Here is a 21,177-nt window from a genome sequence, read left to right on the forward strand (position 1 = left end):
ATATGTATTGGATGCTTCTCATGTAACTAATATTTTATTTTTTCCTTTCATTTGTTTCTTGTCAATTTCCATCTGGCTTTTCTTTCCCTTATTCTGCCATATTATCTCTTTTTTGAATTTTGTAACTCTTGAGTGAGTTCTTTAAAAAAGAGAGAACATATTTATACATGTATATGTATTTTGAGTAATATATATTTGAGTCCACTAAAACTATTTCATTGAATTATTCCTGTTTCTTTCATTTATTCTTATTCATCATATGAATTTTGCATGAGTTCCTTTTCTTTTTTATTTCTTTCAGTCTTTATATTGAGTTTCCTTTACTAATCTTTGTATGCTATCAGACGTTTACTGAAAAACAGTGTAGAAAAGACAGGACTCAGGTGAGAATGAATTGGGATAGTCAGGAATTTTGAATCTCTCTATGGCATTGAATACGTTTTTATAAAAATTATTTCCTTTGCTTCTAGAAAAAGTTTTCCTTTGTTGTTTGGTGTTCCAAAACTTATGGCAAAGTCCTGTAAACTGAAGACCATCAACTCTGGATGAAGACTCAGCATCTCCTGTTACCTTCTATATGACCTCTCATGGTTTCCTAAGCTGAATGACTTAGTTGTTGACAAAAATATGTCATCATACTAATCCTGCACTACTACTCTTGTGATTTTATAGTCTCAAATTGGGTCTTTACAGAGATAGCCCCCTTGATTCTTGTACCTATCTATGCCTATATCTCAGTGCTTCAATCAAAAAAAACTTGGATAGGAATTTCAGGATTTGTGGCACTTACTTTTAGAGAAAAATCATTTCCCACTGAGGTTTATGTGTATGTAGGACCCCATCCCACTCATGGGGTGAAGATTTTATTGTATTCTATATTTGTAATCTGGAATAATGATACATTTCCTTTAAGGTGGTAGTTTTGATTTTATTCATTTTTTCCTATTACTTTTGAAGAAGAGTGCCATAAACATGCATTTACTCTATCACATAAGATATCCTAGAAGACGTTAGGATGATGATGATGATTCTCTCAGAGATCTATAGATAGAGATAAGGAAGTATTACTTATATTTACAATGGGTATGTGTGTATGTTAACATAAAATAGATTTCTTGAGTTGAGGTTGTAATAATGAGCAGGTATTTATCAGGCAGTTACTGGGGAAGGATTAGAGTAAAAGTTTAGGAGCATGCACCAGGATAACCTATTCTGAGAAATTCCTGTTCTTTATCATTGTTGGAGTACAGGGAAAAGGTGGGTTAAGAAAGAGTGAAAGCTGTAGAGATAGGATAGACCAAATTGCCTTGAGTCACTCAATAAAGTCTGAAATTTTTTGTGTCACAAATAGAAAATCATGGAGGACTTCAGGCAGGGAGTTAGTGTAATATCTTTTATATTAGAGATACCAGTTTAGGAATAATTTGGAGGATGAACTAGAGTAGTGAAAATTTGGAAGAAAGAAGACTAGTTGTCATTGCAAAGTCTAAGTCTAATGAGGACCTAAATTAAGAAAGTAGCCGTGAGGTTGGATCAAAAGTAGCAGTATGAGAGAAGTTAAGGGAGCAGAAGCAATGTGATCTTTTCACCAATCTGATGTGAAGAGAAGGACAGAGTAAAACAGAATATTCAAGGATGATGTTCAAGTTCCTACATTTGGTGCCCAACTAAAGTGATGTCATTAATTTAGACTGAAAAAGAAGATAACCACATTTTGGGGAAATGATCATAAATTAATTTTTAAGTTACTTGTGAAATTGTACAGCAGGCAATGGATTTGTGGGATCCAAAGCTCATGAAGAGGTCTGCACTGTAGATGAAGTTTTGTGAATTAGAGGCTTTAAGTAGAATTTCAACTCTAGTGTGTTTGCTCTGAGTGAATGATGTAATTAGAGCAGAGAACAGAACATAAGGGATTAAACCTGGGATAAGACCCCCTACTTACCAGGAAGAAAATAAGGAGGGTGTAGCAAAGGATCCCAGGAAAGAATGATAAAAAGGATAAGAGAGAAATATGAGGGTGGTGTTTTGAGGCAAAGGGAGAAAAGTCTTCCATTTTCTGTAGAGAGGATACTTACTATGTGGGATTAGAAACAGTTAAATCGCGTTAATATGCATATTGGCAGATTTCCTGGAGAAACTTTAAAAAATGGTGAATAATGAACTTAGATGGTTAGATTTAAAGATTATGGTCAGACTTTTAAAACTCTCTTCAAGGAGTGGAAAAGAATAAAAAACCAGGACACAAATGAAGCTGAGTTTTCAAAACAGTTACATACTGCTGGTTTCCCCAAGTATATTTATTGATTTATGGAAAATGAATATAGTATTTTCAAGGTCTTTGGTCTTATTTTCTTTATTCTGATAAGCAGGCTTTTATTTATTCCTAGGTATTCAGAGAACAAAGAAGATATAGGATTTTTTTTTTGCTTCAAATTGAGATTGACAAGAATTCTACTTTCTTTACCACTTGCTTTTTTTCTATGCCTTTCAAAAATACCAGGCCTTAGAATAATTATACATACCTGAGTTATCTTATAAAATAACAGAGACTGGTGGATCCACAGGCCCACCGGACTTGTAGCAACAAAAGCCATTGTCACTTTCACAGTGTATGGGGAGAGTATGTTACCTCTGCCTTGATTGCTTAAAACTGATGGCTTACAGCTGAAGGTTAATTTTATTCTGAGTGATGAAAACTTCTCTGATGTGTCATGTATTAGATTATCTTCTTCTTTGATTTCAATTTGATTAATTTAGTTCTTTGACTTTTAAAATAATGTGTAGGTAACCTTCATGTTGCACTTATATGAGATGGATGTCACAGGGTCTTGGTTCTAGTGTAGTTTTTGTGTGATACAAAAAGTCCTTAAGTTGAAAGACATTTCTAAACAGTAGCCATGGGTATTTCTGTCCTCTTTCTCTTGCTCCAAATTTGAAAATATGTGCCATCATGAAATAGAGGATGAGCTTTTAATGTGCACTGATATTTTACAAAGTAACTGGAAAGTGTGTTATGAGGGGGTAAATAAGTTCAACTAGTGAAATTCTTAAAATGTTGTTTTTCAGTAAAATCATAGATTGAACTATAATTTTTGCTTCGCTTTCTTTTTTTTTTTTAGAAAGAGGGAGATTAGACTTAAATAGTCACTTATGATGAGAAGGGCATAATATAAAACATAAATATAAGTAGAATATTTTTCCTTTTTTTCATATTGGTTGAGGCAATCTTTTTTTATTTGAACCATTTTTGCAGCTTTTGCTTAGGTTGTATGTATGGAGAAACAAGTTTAATTTTGGTTACTATAGCTAGAGTAAGCACATGTTTTAATTTAATTTTTATTTGGTTCTTATAAAGAGTCCACAAGACTCATCATTTTTGGGGAGAGTGGCTTACTGATCATTTTCAAAGAATGTCAGTAAAATGACTACCCAAATGGTTAATAAAGAAAACTAATACTTGAAGAAGTTCTTCAAAGTTTAAATTACAACATGCTTAGCATACTTAAATTTGGTTCTACAATGTAGCCTTGTTTTGTTCTATTGAAAACCAGAGGTTTTGGAAGCCAAGGAAATTAAAAATGTAGACTCTTGGGATCCCCATTCTTAGTACATTTAACAGCTGAAGCCCTAGTCCTGGAGGATATCTTTTATGTAGTACTCTGAAATTGATTTCAAAGGGCTCAAGATCTTTTATGAGGTTGTTGTGCATTAAGGTATTTTTTTTAAAAAGAATTCTTTACTGATGTTACATTTCTAATTAGTGCACATGTAGGAAATATGTCTTAGATTTTAAAGTCAAGAAATCCCATAAAATGAGGTACCAGAAGGAAGCTTTGTTTTAAACTCTATTGTTGTAGAAACAGAGTAAAAGCACTCTTGAATAATGATTATGAGCTTTATAGATGAAAGATGTTAACCCAACTGTAGACAAGTGGATTGTGTTCTCTTACTGAAAGGGAATAATAACATCAGCTAACATTTGTTGAACTCTTACTAGGTGCCAGAGATATGGGTTAAGTCTCTGGATTTGTATGGATTTTCTTCTTTTACCTTTAAAATCTCTTTAATCTCTTATTTTTAAAAAATTTTACAGATGAAGAAACTAATTGTACTAGTCAGTGCTTACTAGAGAACTATTTAATACAAAATATACAAATATATAGGAATTTACAAGATTGGCTTACAATAGCCACGCCACAGTGGCAGGTGTGGAAGAGTGCAAAATGTCTGTCTGCACACTGGGGATCTAAAGGATCAAGTCAAGGGCCTGGAACTCATGTAGTGTCCATGAAAGTCCATATCAGGAGGCCAAAGGGTCTGTGACAGAAAGCTGAAGGATCTGCACCAGAAGGCTGAAGGGTATGTGCTGGAGGCTGAAGAGTCTGCACAGGAAGCCAGCAGATGACATCCAAGGTGAAGGCAAAGACTGGAGCTTTTCCAAAGAAACAGAAACTAGCCTTCCTTTTTCATTTCCCTTTTATACTCTCCTGGCAATAATCCTCCCTATGGTGGAAGGAGAACCACAGGTACCCCCAGAACTATGCCAAGACAATTTAGTTGGGTATTTCTTACTCAGGTTGACACAATCAATCAGCTATCACACTAGTGTTTAAGGAGGATCTATAACTTGTCTGAAGTCTCCAGTGAGCAGGAAGGAGAGCCTGAGTTCTGACCCAGTTAGTCCAACTTCAAAGCCAATGCTCTTAATCACTAAGATCCAGTGGTGAGTGATGAGATGTAGATTTTTGAGAATATTTTTACAGACATTGTATGTGTTTGTGTGTGTGGGTGGGAGGGCAGATGCAGACAGAATGTCTCATATAGGCTGCTGCATAATGTGTGGCTAAGTGGCAAAGTAGAGGTGAAATCTAGTTCTGTCTCTCTGTTAGGCAAACTCTGGGCCTTCTTACTAACACCTACAGAGTGGTGCCTACCTAGAGAGTAAGGCTTTTTTGTTGTTTGCCTAGATAGGGTGAATTTTTCTAATTCACTCAAAGACAAATATTAATTCTGTAATTCTACTTTTTTTGTGTGGTACTTGGGATTGAACCCAGGGGCTTTGTACTGAACTACATCTGCAGTCCTTTTTTATTTTGAGACAGGGTCTTGCTAAGTCTCTAAATTGGTTAGGCTGGGCTTGAACTTGTGATCCTCTTACTTCAGCCTCCCAGAGTCCTGAATTATAATCCTACTTTTAATACCACTACCTGTATTTCCATTCACTGACAACAATCCTTTGACACCAACTTGTCTCTTTCTAGTTTTTGTGTTCCCTTGGTGATCTTATTCCATCTACTTTTATGTTGACAACTCCACAAAATTTATATTTTATTCCAGATTAATTTCTTAAAGTCAATCTGCTCTTGTATGTTCAACTGCCTACTTAAGAGCTTCACTTGGCTAATATGCATTTTAAATTTATCATGTCCCCAAATGGATTCCTTATATTCCCACTCCTGTTGTGACTGCTCCCACCCACTCTATATTTTCTGTTATTCCAGAACAAAAGAATTTAAAGATGTCTTGCGTTCCCTCTATGTCTAATCTGTCAGGAATTCCTGTTGGTTCAGCTATCAAAATATTTCTGCAGTCTGACCACTGTGTCCACCTTTGCTGCTACCAACCAGGTCTAACCCAATTATTTTCTCTCATCTGGATTACTACTGGGGATTCCACTGACTAGTCTGCTTCTTTCGTTTTCCTTTAGCAGAACTGATCCTCCTTTTGTTTACTGGGGTCATCCTGCCAAAGTACAAACCAGATCATGTTTCTCTGTGTTCAAATGTCTGCATTAATTCTCATAGAGTTTGAGGTAATTTGTAGCTCCCATGATCTTCAGACCTTTTCTTTTACTGTGCTTTTTGTAGCTCGCTCTACTGTGTTCTGTGGATATGGCTATGCTTTCCTGCCATAGGCTTCTGCTGTTCTGTTACATCTATTTGCAGTGCTCTGCCCTGAAGTGTGTCTGCTTGGCTAATTTCCTTACCCCTTCAACTCTTCTCAAAGTTCCCCTTCTCAATGAGGCTACTCTTTATTTTATTTAATACTGAAGTCTGCTCCTAACTTATCACCTAATCCCACTTACTTTGTTCTATTTTCTCTCTTTTAAAAAATAGCATATGTGATTTTCTGATATACTAAATGATTTAATTTTATTATCTCTATTGTTTATGATCTCATGAGCCCCATGACTTGCACAGAGTAGATATTTAATAAATATAAATTGAATGAATGCATAAATAAATGAATGATCCCCCATGGTCTAGGGGAACTTGTGTTCTCATCTCATTTTGCTCTTATAGTTGACTAAAAGGCTAGGTGGAAGAGCTTACACAGGTTATTTTCTCTAAATAAACTCATGAAAAGTATTTGTAAAGTATAATAATAGCACCTGAAAAGAATTCTTTCATTATGTATGACATCAGGCAATTTTATGATTTTATTGATTCTGACAATCTGTAGATTTTTTTTCTTATCAAAAAAATAGAGGACTTGTCTATTTTCTTGGTAGACCAAATCAACAAATGATTACATTGGAAGCAGAGAAGTGGGAGTGTGGGTGGGAATGGGGGTGGGCTTGGAAAACAGGTTTGTGTAGAAATTATTGTGCAAGTTTTATATTATACAGAGTTCATCAAAAATGTATACACATTTCAGGAAAAGAAAAACCTGTATAACTATTTTTATTGAGACATCATGTGGTTAATACAAGTTATTTTTGGCCTCTACAATTACAAGAGGTGCTCAAAGTGGTGGCCAACAGCTTCCAGGCATTTAATAGTACAGCGAACTGCTGGTTAGGTAACCTTGGTCATTGAGATTGCTGCACAAGGATTTTCAATTTCTTCTCTAAGGGCCAGTGGTGTTGTGGGTTTTCTGTGATATATGACATCCTCTAGGGTCCCCCCTATGAGGGTAACACCATCTATTGTAAAAACATCATACTATTTTTCTTTTCCTGAAATATGTATACAGTTTTTTGGTGGACTCTGTAGTTGTCCAAATTCATATGCTGAAATCCTAACCCCCAAGGTGGTGGCATTAGGAAGTAGGGTCTTTGGGAAGTAATTAGGTAATGAAAAGAGTGCCCTCTTATATGAGGAGATATGATATTCTCCATTCTCCAGCATATGAGGATACAGCAAGACAGCACCTGCCTGCAAACCAAAAAGCAGGCCTCACCAGACACCAGGTCTGCCAACAACTTGATCACAGATTTTCCACCTCTAGAATTGTGAGAAATTAAATGTTTATTGTTTAAGTTCCCCAGTCTCTGCTATATTTGTTATATCACCTCTAACTAACAGGGAAAGGCAAATATCCTTATTTTCAAAATAGCTAAAAAGGTATTATCTGAAACCAGATTAGACATCTAGGTACCAACCTGTAGGGAAACTAAACTAAAACACAAATAAATGTCAGTAATTACCAGTAGTCAGCATGGATTCTCTAGGAACAATATGTGTAAAATTAGATATTTTTAGAAAATTGAATTTTAATAGAATGCATAGGATTCTCTCAGTAAAATATTTGGAAAAGCTTCCCAGTGGTGTATTTTCTTGACAAATTAAAAAAGTAGATTATTTTACATAAAAGAAATCTTGTTAAGAATCATGTCTAAAGTGTTTATTAACTGATTGTCTTAGTCACTTTCCTCATCACTGGGACACAATACCCAACACTTACAACTTAAAGGAGAAGAGGTTTATTTTGGCTCATGTTTTTACTCCATAGTGGGCCAGCTCCAAGGCAGGAAAGAATGATGGAAGATACTGGCAGAGGAAAGTTGCTTACATCATGGCAGCTAGGAGGCAGAAAGCAAAGGAAGGAGACAGGAAGGGAGATATACCCTACCTGGTCATGCCCCCAGTGACCCACCCCTTCTGACCAGGCCCTAACTCCTAACATCACATTTAGCTGTAGCACCCCCATGATTCAGTCATCTTTCAAAAGCCCTGCCTATGAGCACATGAGGCTTTGGAGTGGCATTTGGATATATACCATAACAGTGATCCTTATATATGTGGAAAGAGATTTGTTAAGAATGTCAAATTCATATTTCATGCCCAGCCTTCTCCTGTTCAGTAACTTCACTGGCAACTCTAGAAGTTATATTGAATAAATGAATGGATAAACAGGAAACGAAGAGGGGTTGTTAATATGATGAGTTCTCCAAAATTAAGTTTTGACTTGGCAAGAATGAAGTTCAGATTCTGTAGGAAGGACTGTTGTTAGGTAAAATAAAAATCTGCATTTAGGGACAAATAAAAATTATTTGTACAAATATATGATAGCCATGAGTTTTCAATAGTTTTTGGAAGAAAGACTTGAACAATGTAATTGAAAGGTATATACAAAGATAGACTAATCAAATAAGCATGATGGAAGGGAGGGCTAGGAATGGGGAAAAAATAAGAACCAAGATGCATTATGTAAAGGTACAATTCCCAATGAGAAATGTAATTGTGTTGTATACCTACAATGTACCAATAAAAGAATTTAATACAAAACAAAAACAAAAACAAAAACAAATAAGCATGATGACTGTATCATGGAATTTTTTTTTTTTTTTGGTACCAGGGATCGAACTTGGGACCGTGTATTTGTGAGGCAGGTGACAGCACCACTGAGCTAAATCCCCAGACCAGTATCATGTCATTTAATAATCTGAAAGAAGAATTAGCCATCACCTTATAAATTAATTGTGTTACAGTAGTTTATTTAAAAAATGTTACGTGTTTGGCATTAGGGATTTTCTATTGGAGGCATATTTCAGACAGGTTTCAAACCACCCCACAAGAACATATCAATTTATGCATAATTACAGCTTTACTGAGAGGAATCTCAGCCCTGGATTCCAGAGACAAGAGGGGTCATGCATTACTATAGGAAAGTGGAATCAGATGGAAAAATTTTTTAATGTTTGTGAGGGAATAGTAATCCCTCAACAAATTTTGGAAGTAGGTAAAGTTTTGCACTGGCCTCTGCACATTCTGTGATGTTTTAAGATGCTCCTCCATGCTGTCAGAGCATGACTAAAATATGGTGAGGTGTGTACTGTAATTAGAGATGCACACAGGGGTTAGACGGAGAGCAATGACATAGTTCATAGTAACAAATGACAAATGTGTACCCCCTCATAAATTCTCAGAGTTAACTGCATTTAAAATGTTAAATGTGTATTAAACTAAATTAATTTTAAATTTGTATCACTTTAATTTCAAGCAAGGATAAAGTGAAAATTCAGGCATAATGGACAAAGATAGTCTGAGAAGAAGGAAAGGATTCATATTGTGGGTTTGCCTTGTCTTGAGTTCTACCCCTGGAGTTGTCTACTGTCAAGAGATTTGTTTTCTTTCTTTAGATGTTGAAAACTGGGATTTTATTCTAGCCTGTCTCTAAACCTGTGCATTTCTCATTTTATAAAATCCAACTCTATTGGATAGAAGTTAAAAAGTGATCTATTTCAACTCAATCTAAGAAAGAACTTTACAAAAGTAATCACCAGCATCTAATGGTAGAGTGAGCCTTTCATCATTTCTATTCATCCGAATCTAGTACATTGTTGGAATGAAGGCTGTTGTAGGAGGTATTTTTGAATGTTTGGGAAGCATTCCCTAATTCTTAAGATTTCAAAGAGTATAAAATGCTAATGTGTTGGAATATAACACCCACCATTAGCAAGTGTTTTATTTTTTCATGTTGTGTTATTGCTGTAAGAGGATGGTAACAATTTGTCAGACTTTGACCTTGTTTCAACTTCATTTGTAAAATTCTGCAGTTTTCTGCTTCTTATTGCCCTGATCCCCAATCAATCAGGATTACTGAACAGGTCAGATGCAAAAGATCAGAAAGAATTTTATAAGAAACAGCATTTATTCAAAGAATAATAATTACATGTAGTGAAGGTTCTTCAAGGACTTGTTGGTTTATTACACTTTTTAACATAGAAAAATGCACTTATGGATAATTTTCTTTATTTAATATGTATTAAAGACCTGAACATAGACTTAGAAGATACCTTGGTTAAATTAGGTTTGTCTTTTATTGATTGACTGAAAAATATTCTTCTAAAGAGGATTACATATGATGCGAATAATTTTTTTCCTTTTTCCTTCCAATATCTGGTGTTCAGTGTAGCTTGGGAAACCTATAGTCAATTCTGTAGTGAAATGACATGTTTTTAAAGGCTATGAAGGTTCATTTTGATATTATTTTAGTTCAAAACAATGTCCTTTACTTTTTTCCCGAAGATGAAAGAACAAAACAACGTCAGCAATGTTGATTTTTATGTAAGATGGTACCTGCCATAAACAAGGTAATAAGCAGACTCTTTTGTGAACACTAATTTTATAGAACCCTAAGGTTATACATTGAAAGACATATCTTAGATTGCATAGTTTAGCTATAGGCTGTGCATTAAGGTCACCAAAGGAATATCCTTTCTGTCAATTTAGATTTGCCACTTTTGGAAGGGATCACAGCTGTCAGTGGAACAACTGAAAACTGAATGAAAACCAAAACCAAACCTAAACAAAACTTTTCACTCCTAGAAGTGCATTTGAGAGAAAATATTTAGCAATAGTCTTTGGATCCTTTCTTAAATCATGTCTCATATATTTTAGCCAAATAGCTGAGAAAAAGAGACTGTGTTCATACTTATAGAAAGGAGTTAAATTCATATATTTATATATCATATGATAACAGTAACTCATACTTTGATTTGAAAAGCAATTCAAATAATATATTTTTAATTAATGCAATTTGAATACTTTTCCAAAGCAAAATGTCTTTTAGAAAATAGGGGAATTCAAAAGCAGAGAAAGACCCAACTGATCGCTTCTCGGCCTTTTGGCTAAGATCAAGTGTTGAAAGACCCAACTGAAAAAGAGAACTATAGCCAATCTCACTAATGAACATAGATGCAAAAATCCTTAATAAGATACTGGCAAACAGAATGTAGAAGATCATCAAGAAGATCATACACCATGACGAAGTGGAATTCAACCCAGAGATGCAGGGATGGTTCAACATACGCAAATCAATAAATGTAATACACTCTATTAATAGAGCCAAGGACAAAAACCGTACGATCACCTCAAGAGATGCAGAAAAAGCATTTGAAAAAATCCAACACATATTCATGATAAAAACTTACAAAAAATTGGAATAGATGGTCTCTACATCAACCTGATAAAAGCCATTTGTGAAAAACCAACAGCCAATATCATACTAAATGGTCAAAAACTGAAATCCTTCACACTAAAATCAGAAACAAGACAAGGATGTCCATTACCACCACTCCTGTTCAATATAATTTTGGAAACATTAGTCACAGCAATTAGATAACAGAAAGAAATAAAAGGAATAAAGATAGGAAATGAAGAAGTTAAATTGTCATTATTTGCAGATGACATGATACTTTATATAGAAGACCCCAAGAACTCCACTAAAAGTTTTCTAGACTTAATAACCAAATTCAGTGAAGTAGTTGGATACATTTCAACATACAAAAACAAATAGCTTTCCTGTACACAAGCAACACACTTACTGAGAGAGGAACTGGAGAAACAACTCCCTTCACAATAGCATCCAAAAAATTGAAATACCTAAGAATCAACTTAATGAAAGAAATCAAAGACTTCTACTCTGAAAACTATAGCACTCTTGAAAAAAGAGATTGAAGAGGATATCAAAAAATGGAAAGACATCCCTTGCTCCTGGGTAGGAAGAACAAATATAGTAAAAATGGCCATACTTCCCAAACTGCTATATAGATTCAATGCAATCCCAATTGAAATTCCAGCAACATACTTCACAGACCTTGAGAAAACAATCCAAAAAATTCATTTGGAACAAGCAGAGACCTAGAATAGCAAAAGCAGTTCTAGGCCACAAAGACAAGGTAAGGTGTATCACAGTCTCCAACTTGAAACTATTCTACAAAGCTACTATGTTAAAAAAAAAAAAAAAGCATGGTATTGGCATGGAAACAGACTCAAGCATCTGTGGAACAGGTTAGAAGATGCAGAAACAACTCCAGACATACTCAGCCACTTCATCTTTGACAAAGGATCCAAATACCCTCACTGGAGGAAAGATAGCCTCTTTAATAAATGGTGCTGGAAAAATTGGGTTTCAACTTGCCAAAGATTAAAACTAGACCTATATCTCTCACCATGCACAAAACTAAAATCAAAATGGATCAAAGATCTAAATATTAAAACAGGAACACTAAATCAGCTGGAAGAGAGGTTAGGTAGAACTCTTGAAGACATTTGGCATAGGAAAAGATTCTATGAACAAAACCTCATTTGCCTGTGAACTAGCACAATCAACAAGTGGTGTCTCTTACTAAAAAGCTTCCGCATAGCAAGAGAAACCACCAACAGTGTGAAGAGACAATCCACAATGTGGAAAAATTTTTTACCAGCTGTTCCTCAGACAAAGGTCTACTATCTAGAGTATATGAAGAACTTTAAGAAATCAGATCTCCCAAATTTAAAGATGCAGTCCAAAAGTGGGCATCTGAAATGAACAGACATTTCTCAGACAGAGAAGTAGAAATAGCAAATAAGCATATGAAAAAATGTTCATCATCACTAGTCATTCGAGAGATGCAAATGAAAACAATGCTGAGATTTCACCTCACCCCAGAAAGAATGGCTACTATCATGAAATCAACCAATAACAAATGCTGGGTGGGGGGGTTGTGGGGAAAAAGGAACACTTCTCCACTCTTGGTGGGAGTGTAGAGTGGTTCAACCACTGTGGAAATCAGTATGGCGATACCTCAAAGAACTAGGATTGGAGGTCCCATTTGACCCAGCTATTCCCCTGCTGGGTATCTTCCCCAAAGAATTAAAAGAATCTTACCACAGCGATATATGTGCACCCATGTTCATCGTGGCACAGTTTGTAATAGCTAAAACTTGGAAGCAGTCCAATTGTCCATCAACTGGAGACTGGATAAAGAAAATGTGTTTTTAAAAAATTAAATGGAGTACTACTCATAAAGAATGAGAAACTAGAGACATTTATGGCTAAATGGATGTGCCCTGAAGCAATACTCAAGTGAAATAATAGGACACATGTGTAAATACCAAATGGTTTCTCTGGTGTGAGAAACTGAAAGTGTAAATAAGGATCTAAAGGTATAATAGATAATGTGAAATAAGAACAAAAAGTGCAAAGGGGAAGGGGAAGTGGAAGGGGTAGAGGAAAGGAAAGAAGGGAATGGAATTAATATGGGAAAATGAAAAAATGGAAACAAAGTCTTTGTAAATAGGGAGGGGTGGAGGGGTTGATGGGTGGGCAAGGGAATGGGGAAAAATAAGAACCAAGATATATTATGTAAAGGTGCAAATTTCCAATGATGAATGTTGTTATATTGTATACCTAAAATGTACCGATAAAATTAAAAAAAAGAAAAGAAAAGGGAATAGAAGGTGCTTTTTGTAAGTGATTAATAGTAAAGAAAAGCATAGACTAAGACCACAGTTGACTGCATTGAAGATGGGAAGGGGACCCTGAGCGGGCAATATGAGTTATATTCAGTAACAGAACTATTTAGAAATATGCAACATTTCACAAAATGTATTGTATCTCTGTAGTCAACAATGATGGTGGTTTTTACATGAAATCATCAACTTTTTCTGTGGGTTTCAGTCAATGAATACATAATATAGCTATTTAGAATCATGGCTAGTGCAACCTGAGGACACTCAATATGTAAATTGTCCTTTTCCTACAACTTCAAATTGCTTAATATAATTTCCTGTGTTGACTAAAAAATGTTGTGATACTATGTGATTAGTATGCATTAGTGGTTTTAATAGTATAAAAAACCTTAGAGAATATAATTGTACTTAAATACTTTTATTTTATTTATTTTTTTTCTTAAATACTTTTATAAATAAATTTGTCATAATTTATTCCTTTGAGTCTTTCAGTATAATTATCTTTGTTTTAATATTAAACTTTCCTGAAGACACATGAAAGAATTAGAAATTTTATGTTTGACTATATGTATGAAATCTACTGTTTTGATTATGTACAAATACTATGTTAAGTCACTAGACATAGCCTTTCAAAAGATTTCTGTTATTCTGAATAATTCATACATACATTTTTGTATTAAGAATATAGTGGAGTGTAATCATATAACATGAAGAGCAGTAAGTCAGTAAGTCTTCTAAATTCTACAGTGTTTGTCTCTATTTTTTTGTTTAAACAGATTATGTTAGGGCATGTCAAAATAAGAGCTAAAGAGAATGGTTCTCTGCATGTATATTAGGTATACAGTTGGTTCTCTGCCTCTCTCTCTCTCTCTCTCTCTCTGAATGTGTATCAGTTATACAGTTTGGAAGGGCCTTGTGAAGCCCTGATCTTTTCATTTACCCATAGGTGCAGACAGAGACCATGAATATCTTTGAGTATATCCAATAACACACGCATCTCAGAGGAGTATCCAGCAGAGTGGGAGAGGTGGATTAGCAAAGAGGTGCAATTTTTTGGAACTAGGCCAAGGAAAGATGAGAAAGACAGGAGGAATATAGTGGCAGACTTTCAGGGGAAGAAATTTGGAGGGAACATGAGCTCTATCCTGAGATTATGATATATCCCTTAGGAGTTGGAGACAGGTATAGGAAAGAGAATGCCTTTCTCTCCTAGAATCATTGAGATTAGGTGGAAAAATGAAGGTATTGATCCTGATTATAAGAGACACCATAAAATATGCTCATCCACCCCTTGATCCATCTGTCCATTTATAGCCAATTCCTCCATTAAAAATTTCCCTCATAGGGACAAGGGATTTAGCTCAGTGGTTCCACTGCCTGCCTCGCAGGCACAAATTCCTAAGTTTGATTCCCAGTACCAAAAAAAAAATTGCCCTTATTTATAATAATAAACAGAAAAAGTGAGTTAAACAATATGATTGGATTTTTGTTTTCATGGGAATCATAGGGATATCAGGATGTTTTTGAGGTGAAGATTTTTATTTTTGCTTAGCCTGAAAATAGGGAAACTATGAAAGAAAATAGGTAGAAGCTGAACTAGAAGGTTTTTACATTGTTACATACATGTTTCTGTGGACCATAGGATTTAAACATTCTTTAAAGGTTTTTATATTTTAAAATAGGTCAAAGTGTAATCAGAAGAGCTGTATGTTTTTAACCCTTTATGTAACCTTTACTGTGGATCTTCAGTAAATACTTGCTAGTTGATTATTGACTGTGAATAGGTTAATATTAATAGGTTAATATTATGGTTAGTATGTAAGCTTGTTTGTCTAATTTATTTCACCAATATGTTTTCCAGGTGCAATCATTTTTCTACAAATGTCTCGAATTTATTCTTGAGGATGATGTTAATGTCTCAAAGAATGGCTTATAATTATTATTTTCTCTTATTTGTCTTGCCCACATATCAGTGCCTTCTCAGGGGCTTTTCTTTTTTTGAAACATCTATACTTGTTCATATTAATTTCTTTTCTATATAAGAAAGTAAATTTCCCCAACCTGACTGCAAAATCCTAAAATAAACAAGCCCCAAAGCAAGTAGAGATAGCCACATATCTTCCGAAGTTCTACCTGGCTTCTCATCTAAGTCATCGTTAATAAGAACAGGACCAAAATATATAGAAGATATTGTGAAATACAAAGAAAATGTTCAAATGGAAAGGGGAACTAGGGAGGGTGGAGGAGGAAAGAAGGAAGGGAAAAGAAAGAAAATAAAAGAAGGAAAAAAATGGAAACAAAGCTTTGGTAAATAAGGAGGGATTTGAAGGGAGGAGAGGGGAATGGGAAAAAAGAATCAAGATATATCATGTACAGGTATGAATTCCCTGTGATGATATGACCATTATGAATATCTAAAATGTACCAATAAACTTAATTAATTAAAAATATGTGTGGGCTGTTTCAGTGCTATGATTTCATGGAAGTCAAAGGACTGCATGCTGAAAGATATGTCTCATCAAGTTGGCAGTTTTTTTCACTTTTGATCAAATGCAAACCCATTTGATGGGTTTTTAATTTAATTATGAATTTACTAGCATAGATTAATTTGTTAGTATATCTAAGCAATATGTTGTTTCTCTGATGGTGGATTTGGCACTTGATCCTCTGAGGGCTATAGCTGATATTAGGAAAAGGTACTGAATACAAGTTTCACCTACTCCATAACTTTTCTGAGTTCTCATCTTTAAAAATGTATTTTTCTTGGGCCGGGGATTTAGCTCAGTAGTTCTGGTGCCTGCCTCACAAGCACAAGGTCCCGAGTTTGATCCTTGGTACCAAAAAAAAAAAAAAGTATTTTTCTTTACTAATAAACATTTTGTGTGTTTGTGCATAGGGTGCATAGGAGGCATGTCTGCTGAAACGCCTATCATACTGAAAATCAACCCTCAGGATCTGCAGGTCCAAACATTTACTGTAGAGAAGCTACTGGAGCCTCTAATAATACAGGTATGAAAACCATGGAAGTTATATGCAGTTACTGCAGAATAGTTAAAAAACATGGGAAAAATAATGATACAAGGAAAGACTTAATTTTTATATATGAATGTCTTCTAAAATTGTCCTTTACTTAAAATATTAAAATTAAAAAATATGTATTTAGTATTATTAATAAAATTCTGAAAGTTTCTCCTAGATTCTCTTCTAACAGAAATATATATATAATTTTCAAACTATCTTTATATAAATTATCTTGTTTGATAGTCATGAAAACAGTAAGGCAAGTAGCATGATGAAAGCTATGTTTATTATATTAAAGAATTCCAGTGACTTTGACTTGCTCCAAGGAATATGGTTGTTCATTTGTTAAAGTAGGAAGCCATCTTTGAAATACCAAAATATGTACGAGAAAAGGAGCTATTTAAAGGAATTCTTTGATGGAGTCTTTTGCAAAGTGAGTAATCCTTTAATAATATACACAATGATTATCTGACCCAGATTTAACATACTGGATTTTCTTAAAGCAGAGTTTGAAGAAAGTGATACAATGGTAAAGATTTATATTTTTATCCACAACCCAAAATTTGTGAGGGAAGCCCCTTTACAACTACCTTGTGTCATGCCTCCTAAGTCCCTTTTCTAAAGACTTGAAGCACTCCAGGTTTACTTGGGTAAGAAATGACATTGACCTTATATCTGACCATTTAAAAATGTTCTGCTTGTATCCTCTGTCAGATAAATAGTAAGAAGGGGTGTATCTCTGAGAACAGACTTTGTACATGTTTTTACTTGGCACACATTGAGATCTGCTACTGGAAAGACAATTCAAAACATGTGCTTCACTGATGATACCTTCCTTATTAACTTTGGCTGTCTTAAAGATTTTGATATCTGGTAAGAAATTGATATTGATGACTAGCGAGACACCAATAGTCTCAATCTCAGCTATCTGTAGGATGGGTTTATGTTAAGAAGTAAAAATAAAAAGCCTTTACTTATTTTTTTTCCTGATAAAGTTCCTTGAAAAAATTGGAAGACACAAACAGGCAAACATTGAGGGAAAGAGGTAGGGAAAGAGAATTAAAAACACACTCAAGGGCCGGGGATTTAGCTCAGTGGTTCTGCCGCCTGCTTTGCAAGCACAAGGTCCTGAGTTCGATCCCTAGTATCAAAACAAAACAAAACAAAAACACACACTCAATTTGGGCTGGGGATCTAGCTCAGTGGTGCTGCCGCCTGTCTCACAAGTGTAAGGTCCTAAGTTTGATCCCTGGTACCAAAAAAAAAAGCCAAAAAAACAAAAAACCACACTCAATTTTACCACCAAATACCAAGTGCTAACCATTAATGTTTTGATGCATTTACTTTTTTTTTTTTTTTTGGTACCGGGGATTGAGCTCTGGTCCTTGCGCTTGCGTAGCAGGCGGCAAAACCACTGAGCTAAATCCCAGGCCCTGCATTTACTTTTAATATGGAAAAATTATGGATGGCTTTTCTTATCATTTTAGTACTTTATAATGTAAATAATATATATTCTTTATATAAACATAAAATACCCATGTAAACAAGGTGGAGAGAGTGCTATATATGTAGATTTTAGCCTACTTTTTCATTTAAGCTGATATTTGATAATTTCCCCATTCCTTGTAAGGGCAATTTAATAAAATTGTTACTCAGTTATATATCATTTAGCTTTATCGCTGTTTTTTGAAGTAGTCTCTCATTTTTGGATGTTTAGGTAATATATGTATAGAGTATGTGAATTGCTATTATAAATACTGCTGGGCTGAACATCTTTGTACATAAATTTGTCATCAATTTGGTTTGTTTTTCTAAGATTAGTTACTAAATGTAAAAGAAGTGAGGAATGCTGAGATTTTTATGTTTTTTCATACATATCACCAAGTGTTTTGGGGAAAATTTTAAATGAGTTAACACAACTCATTTAAGATTTTTTTCCTACACAACTATAGGGAGATGGAGTAAGGAAATGACTTTCATTTTGGAAATGGTTGGTACATTAATGCCACTGCATAACCCTTATTTGTTCCATAACAGTGAAACATTTGAGTTGGTCACTTAAGACTTGTTAATCACAAAGAATGCTGATATTGTTTATAATGGAGAAAGTATTGTTGCCAAATTACTTTTTACATCCTAATAGAAACTAATAGATCTTTTGTTTTAGTCATGTACATTGTTATAGCAGTCAATACAAATTTATACTAACGGAGTATACTGATCACAGTTTGTGTGTGTGTTTTCTGGCATGTTCTAAAACTATCATAATCCTGTCTATATACATTTGTTGATTCCACATAAAAATTAAAAGGGTAAAAATGACCTAAAGTCATTTTATTTGATTTGAAAGAAATGCAAATTTTAGAAAAAGAGTGATTATGTTAATTTTTAGGAGCTTCTGATGTGATGCCTAGATGCAGAGTTTTGATGATTAGCAAGCAGATGAGACAGGAAAAGGGAACTAAGTACCTATTTTATGCCAGATAGTTCTCAGTTACATGTTAAAGTAAAGCTAATTTTATCTTCCTTAATTGTTGTCAGTGTTCTTGAAAATGTTTATTGATTTCTTAAAAGTGGTTTGGCATATTGTTTCACCAATATCCCAGGTACAAAGAAGTTTGTAGGTATGGCTATATCCAAGTCATATGAAATTAATCATATTAATAATTTATTGAATATCTATCATGTTCAAGAACTATGTCATAAACCAGAATATTAGTACAACAAAATTATATATACACTTGATTTTTTAAATAATGGGATTCTCCTTATCAAAAATGAGTCTATCTCAGAGTCAAAGAGTTATTTTAAAATAATTGACCTTGTTAGATTTGATGCTCAGCTTTTTTAAAAAAAATTATTGTTTTTGTTTGTTGTTTGTTTTTTTTTTCCATTGCCAGGGATTGAACTCAAGACCTTACACTTGCGAGGCAGGTGGTGGAACCACTGAGCTAAATCCCTCGCTCGTTTTTTTTTTTAACTTTTTTTTTTTTGCTCAGCTTTTTAAAAATTTGTCATTTTGGTCATATATCACTTGTGAACATATAAAATACCTGCTAAACTATATTAAAGGTGGTTTTTCTAGGATAACATCATGTTGAATATCTTACATTCTTTTTTTCTGATTTTTTATTTCAAAATGTTTGACTGACAAATATATATATTCAGAATTTACAGCATGATTTGATATGCATATGTATTATGTAATGATTACTATAGTCAAATTAATTAACATGTCCATCACCATCCATAATTACTATTTTATATGTGTGATAAAAACACTTAAAATCTACTCTATTATCAAATTTTAAGTATATAGTACATTATTGTTAACTATAGTTACCACGCTGTCCATTGGATCCACAAAATTTATTTGTTGGTTTGTTTGAGATAGCGTCTAACTATATAGTCCAGACTGGCCTTGAAGTCATGGCCAGCCTCCTGCCTCAGCCTCCCAAGTGCTGAGATTGCAAGCATATGCCACCATGCCAGACTGAATTTATTCATTTTATAACAGAAAGTTTGTACTCAACATTTTCCCATTTCCCAACCCCTCACTGCTGGAAGCTAATATTTTACTGTCTACTTCTATGATTTCACGTATAAGTGAGATTGTATAGTATTTGTCTTTCTGTGTATGGCTTATTTCACTTAATATAATGTCTCCAGACTCATCTATTTTGGTAAATGGCATAGTTTCCTCATTAAAAATGACTTAATAATATGTGTGAGTTTATATACCTCCTACATTCTATTTATTAATTTATCTATTGGTAGACTTTTAGGTTGCTTCAAGTTTTTGGTTATTATTCCAAAGAGTGTTAAATATGAATAAGTTCTATGACTTATTTTAAATATAAGATATAACCTCTGATTATACTGAAAGACATTCAAATAGAAGTTTATTATCTTTAAATTCATACTGCTACCAGGTAGTTATCAATTTTCGTAGTCTCATTAAAAATTCTAACCTTTATTGTTTATCTTCATGTTATATTCCTTTGCATTCAGAGTTCTACAGAAATTACTATCTCTGCATATAACTCAAACTCAAAATTGCATTTTAATTTTTGGAGTAATTGGTAGAGACTATTATGTCACTCCAACTTCTAAATTCATTTATTCATAAATCTTTATCTGCTCTTTTTATAGTCTTCCCTACTGAACCTGATTTATCTTTAATCTTTTTTTTCTCTTGGGCACAGGTAAATCACTAGGCTATTTTGCAGGGATGTTGAGCCTGGGATATATTTCAATCATTTGCTTTCATTTCTCTGTGTGCTAACTTATACAGTTTCATCCTTCTGTAATAAATTCCTCCAATGGATCAGAAATAATTTTTTTTCTCAGCAATAACATTTTTATGATTCCAACTGTAGGCATCTGGACTTTATCACTTTCAAGATCTAAGCTTGGCATTGCAATGCAGAAAGTATAGTTATGCAGAGTTGTGCTTAAAAAATTTACATCTCTATGTTATATACTCTCTGAAGGGGACATGAACTGCTAGATCATGTTATGGTCATTACATAATAGAACTATCAATAATCTTATTTGCCACAAAATATAATTTTCTATGTGTCAAATTCATGTTGAATGTGAGTTAAAGGAATTGACTTACTAAAAGTCCCTTAAAATACAAATAATAACAAATTCCTTATAATATTTTATCTTTATTAAGGTTTTTTTGGGA

General features: G+C 34.0%; 1 protein-coding gene across 11 annotated transcripts in view; it reads left to right on the forward strand.

Moving 5' to 3' along the window:
- Ctnna3 (catenin alpha 3) overlaps positions 1-21,177 on the forward strand; it is a 1,794,873-nt gene that overhangs the window by 90,411 nt on the left and 1,683,285 nt on the right. For all 11 annotated transcript variants that reach the window (XM_021259452.2, XM_021259448.2, XM_021259451.2 and 8 more), the window contains one exon: positions 16,360-16,472. In XM_021259452.2, the coding sequence (XP_021115111.1) occupies positions 16,360-16,472 (113 nt within the window). The remainder of the gene's footprint in view (positions 1-16,359; positions 16,473-21,177) is intronic.

The sequence above is a fragment of the Heterocephalus glaber genome, unplaced genomic scaffold (assembly GCF_053883595.1).
Source record: "Heterocephalus glaber isolate CG9 unplaced genomic scaffold, H.glaber_assembly_v1.0 deba00001497, whole genome shotgun sequence".
Taxonomy (NCBI): Eukaryota; Metazoa; Chordata; class Mammalia; order Rodentia; family Bathyergidae; genus Heterocephalus; species Heterocephalus glaber.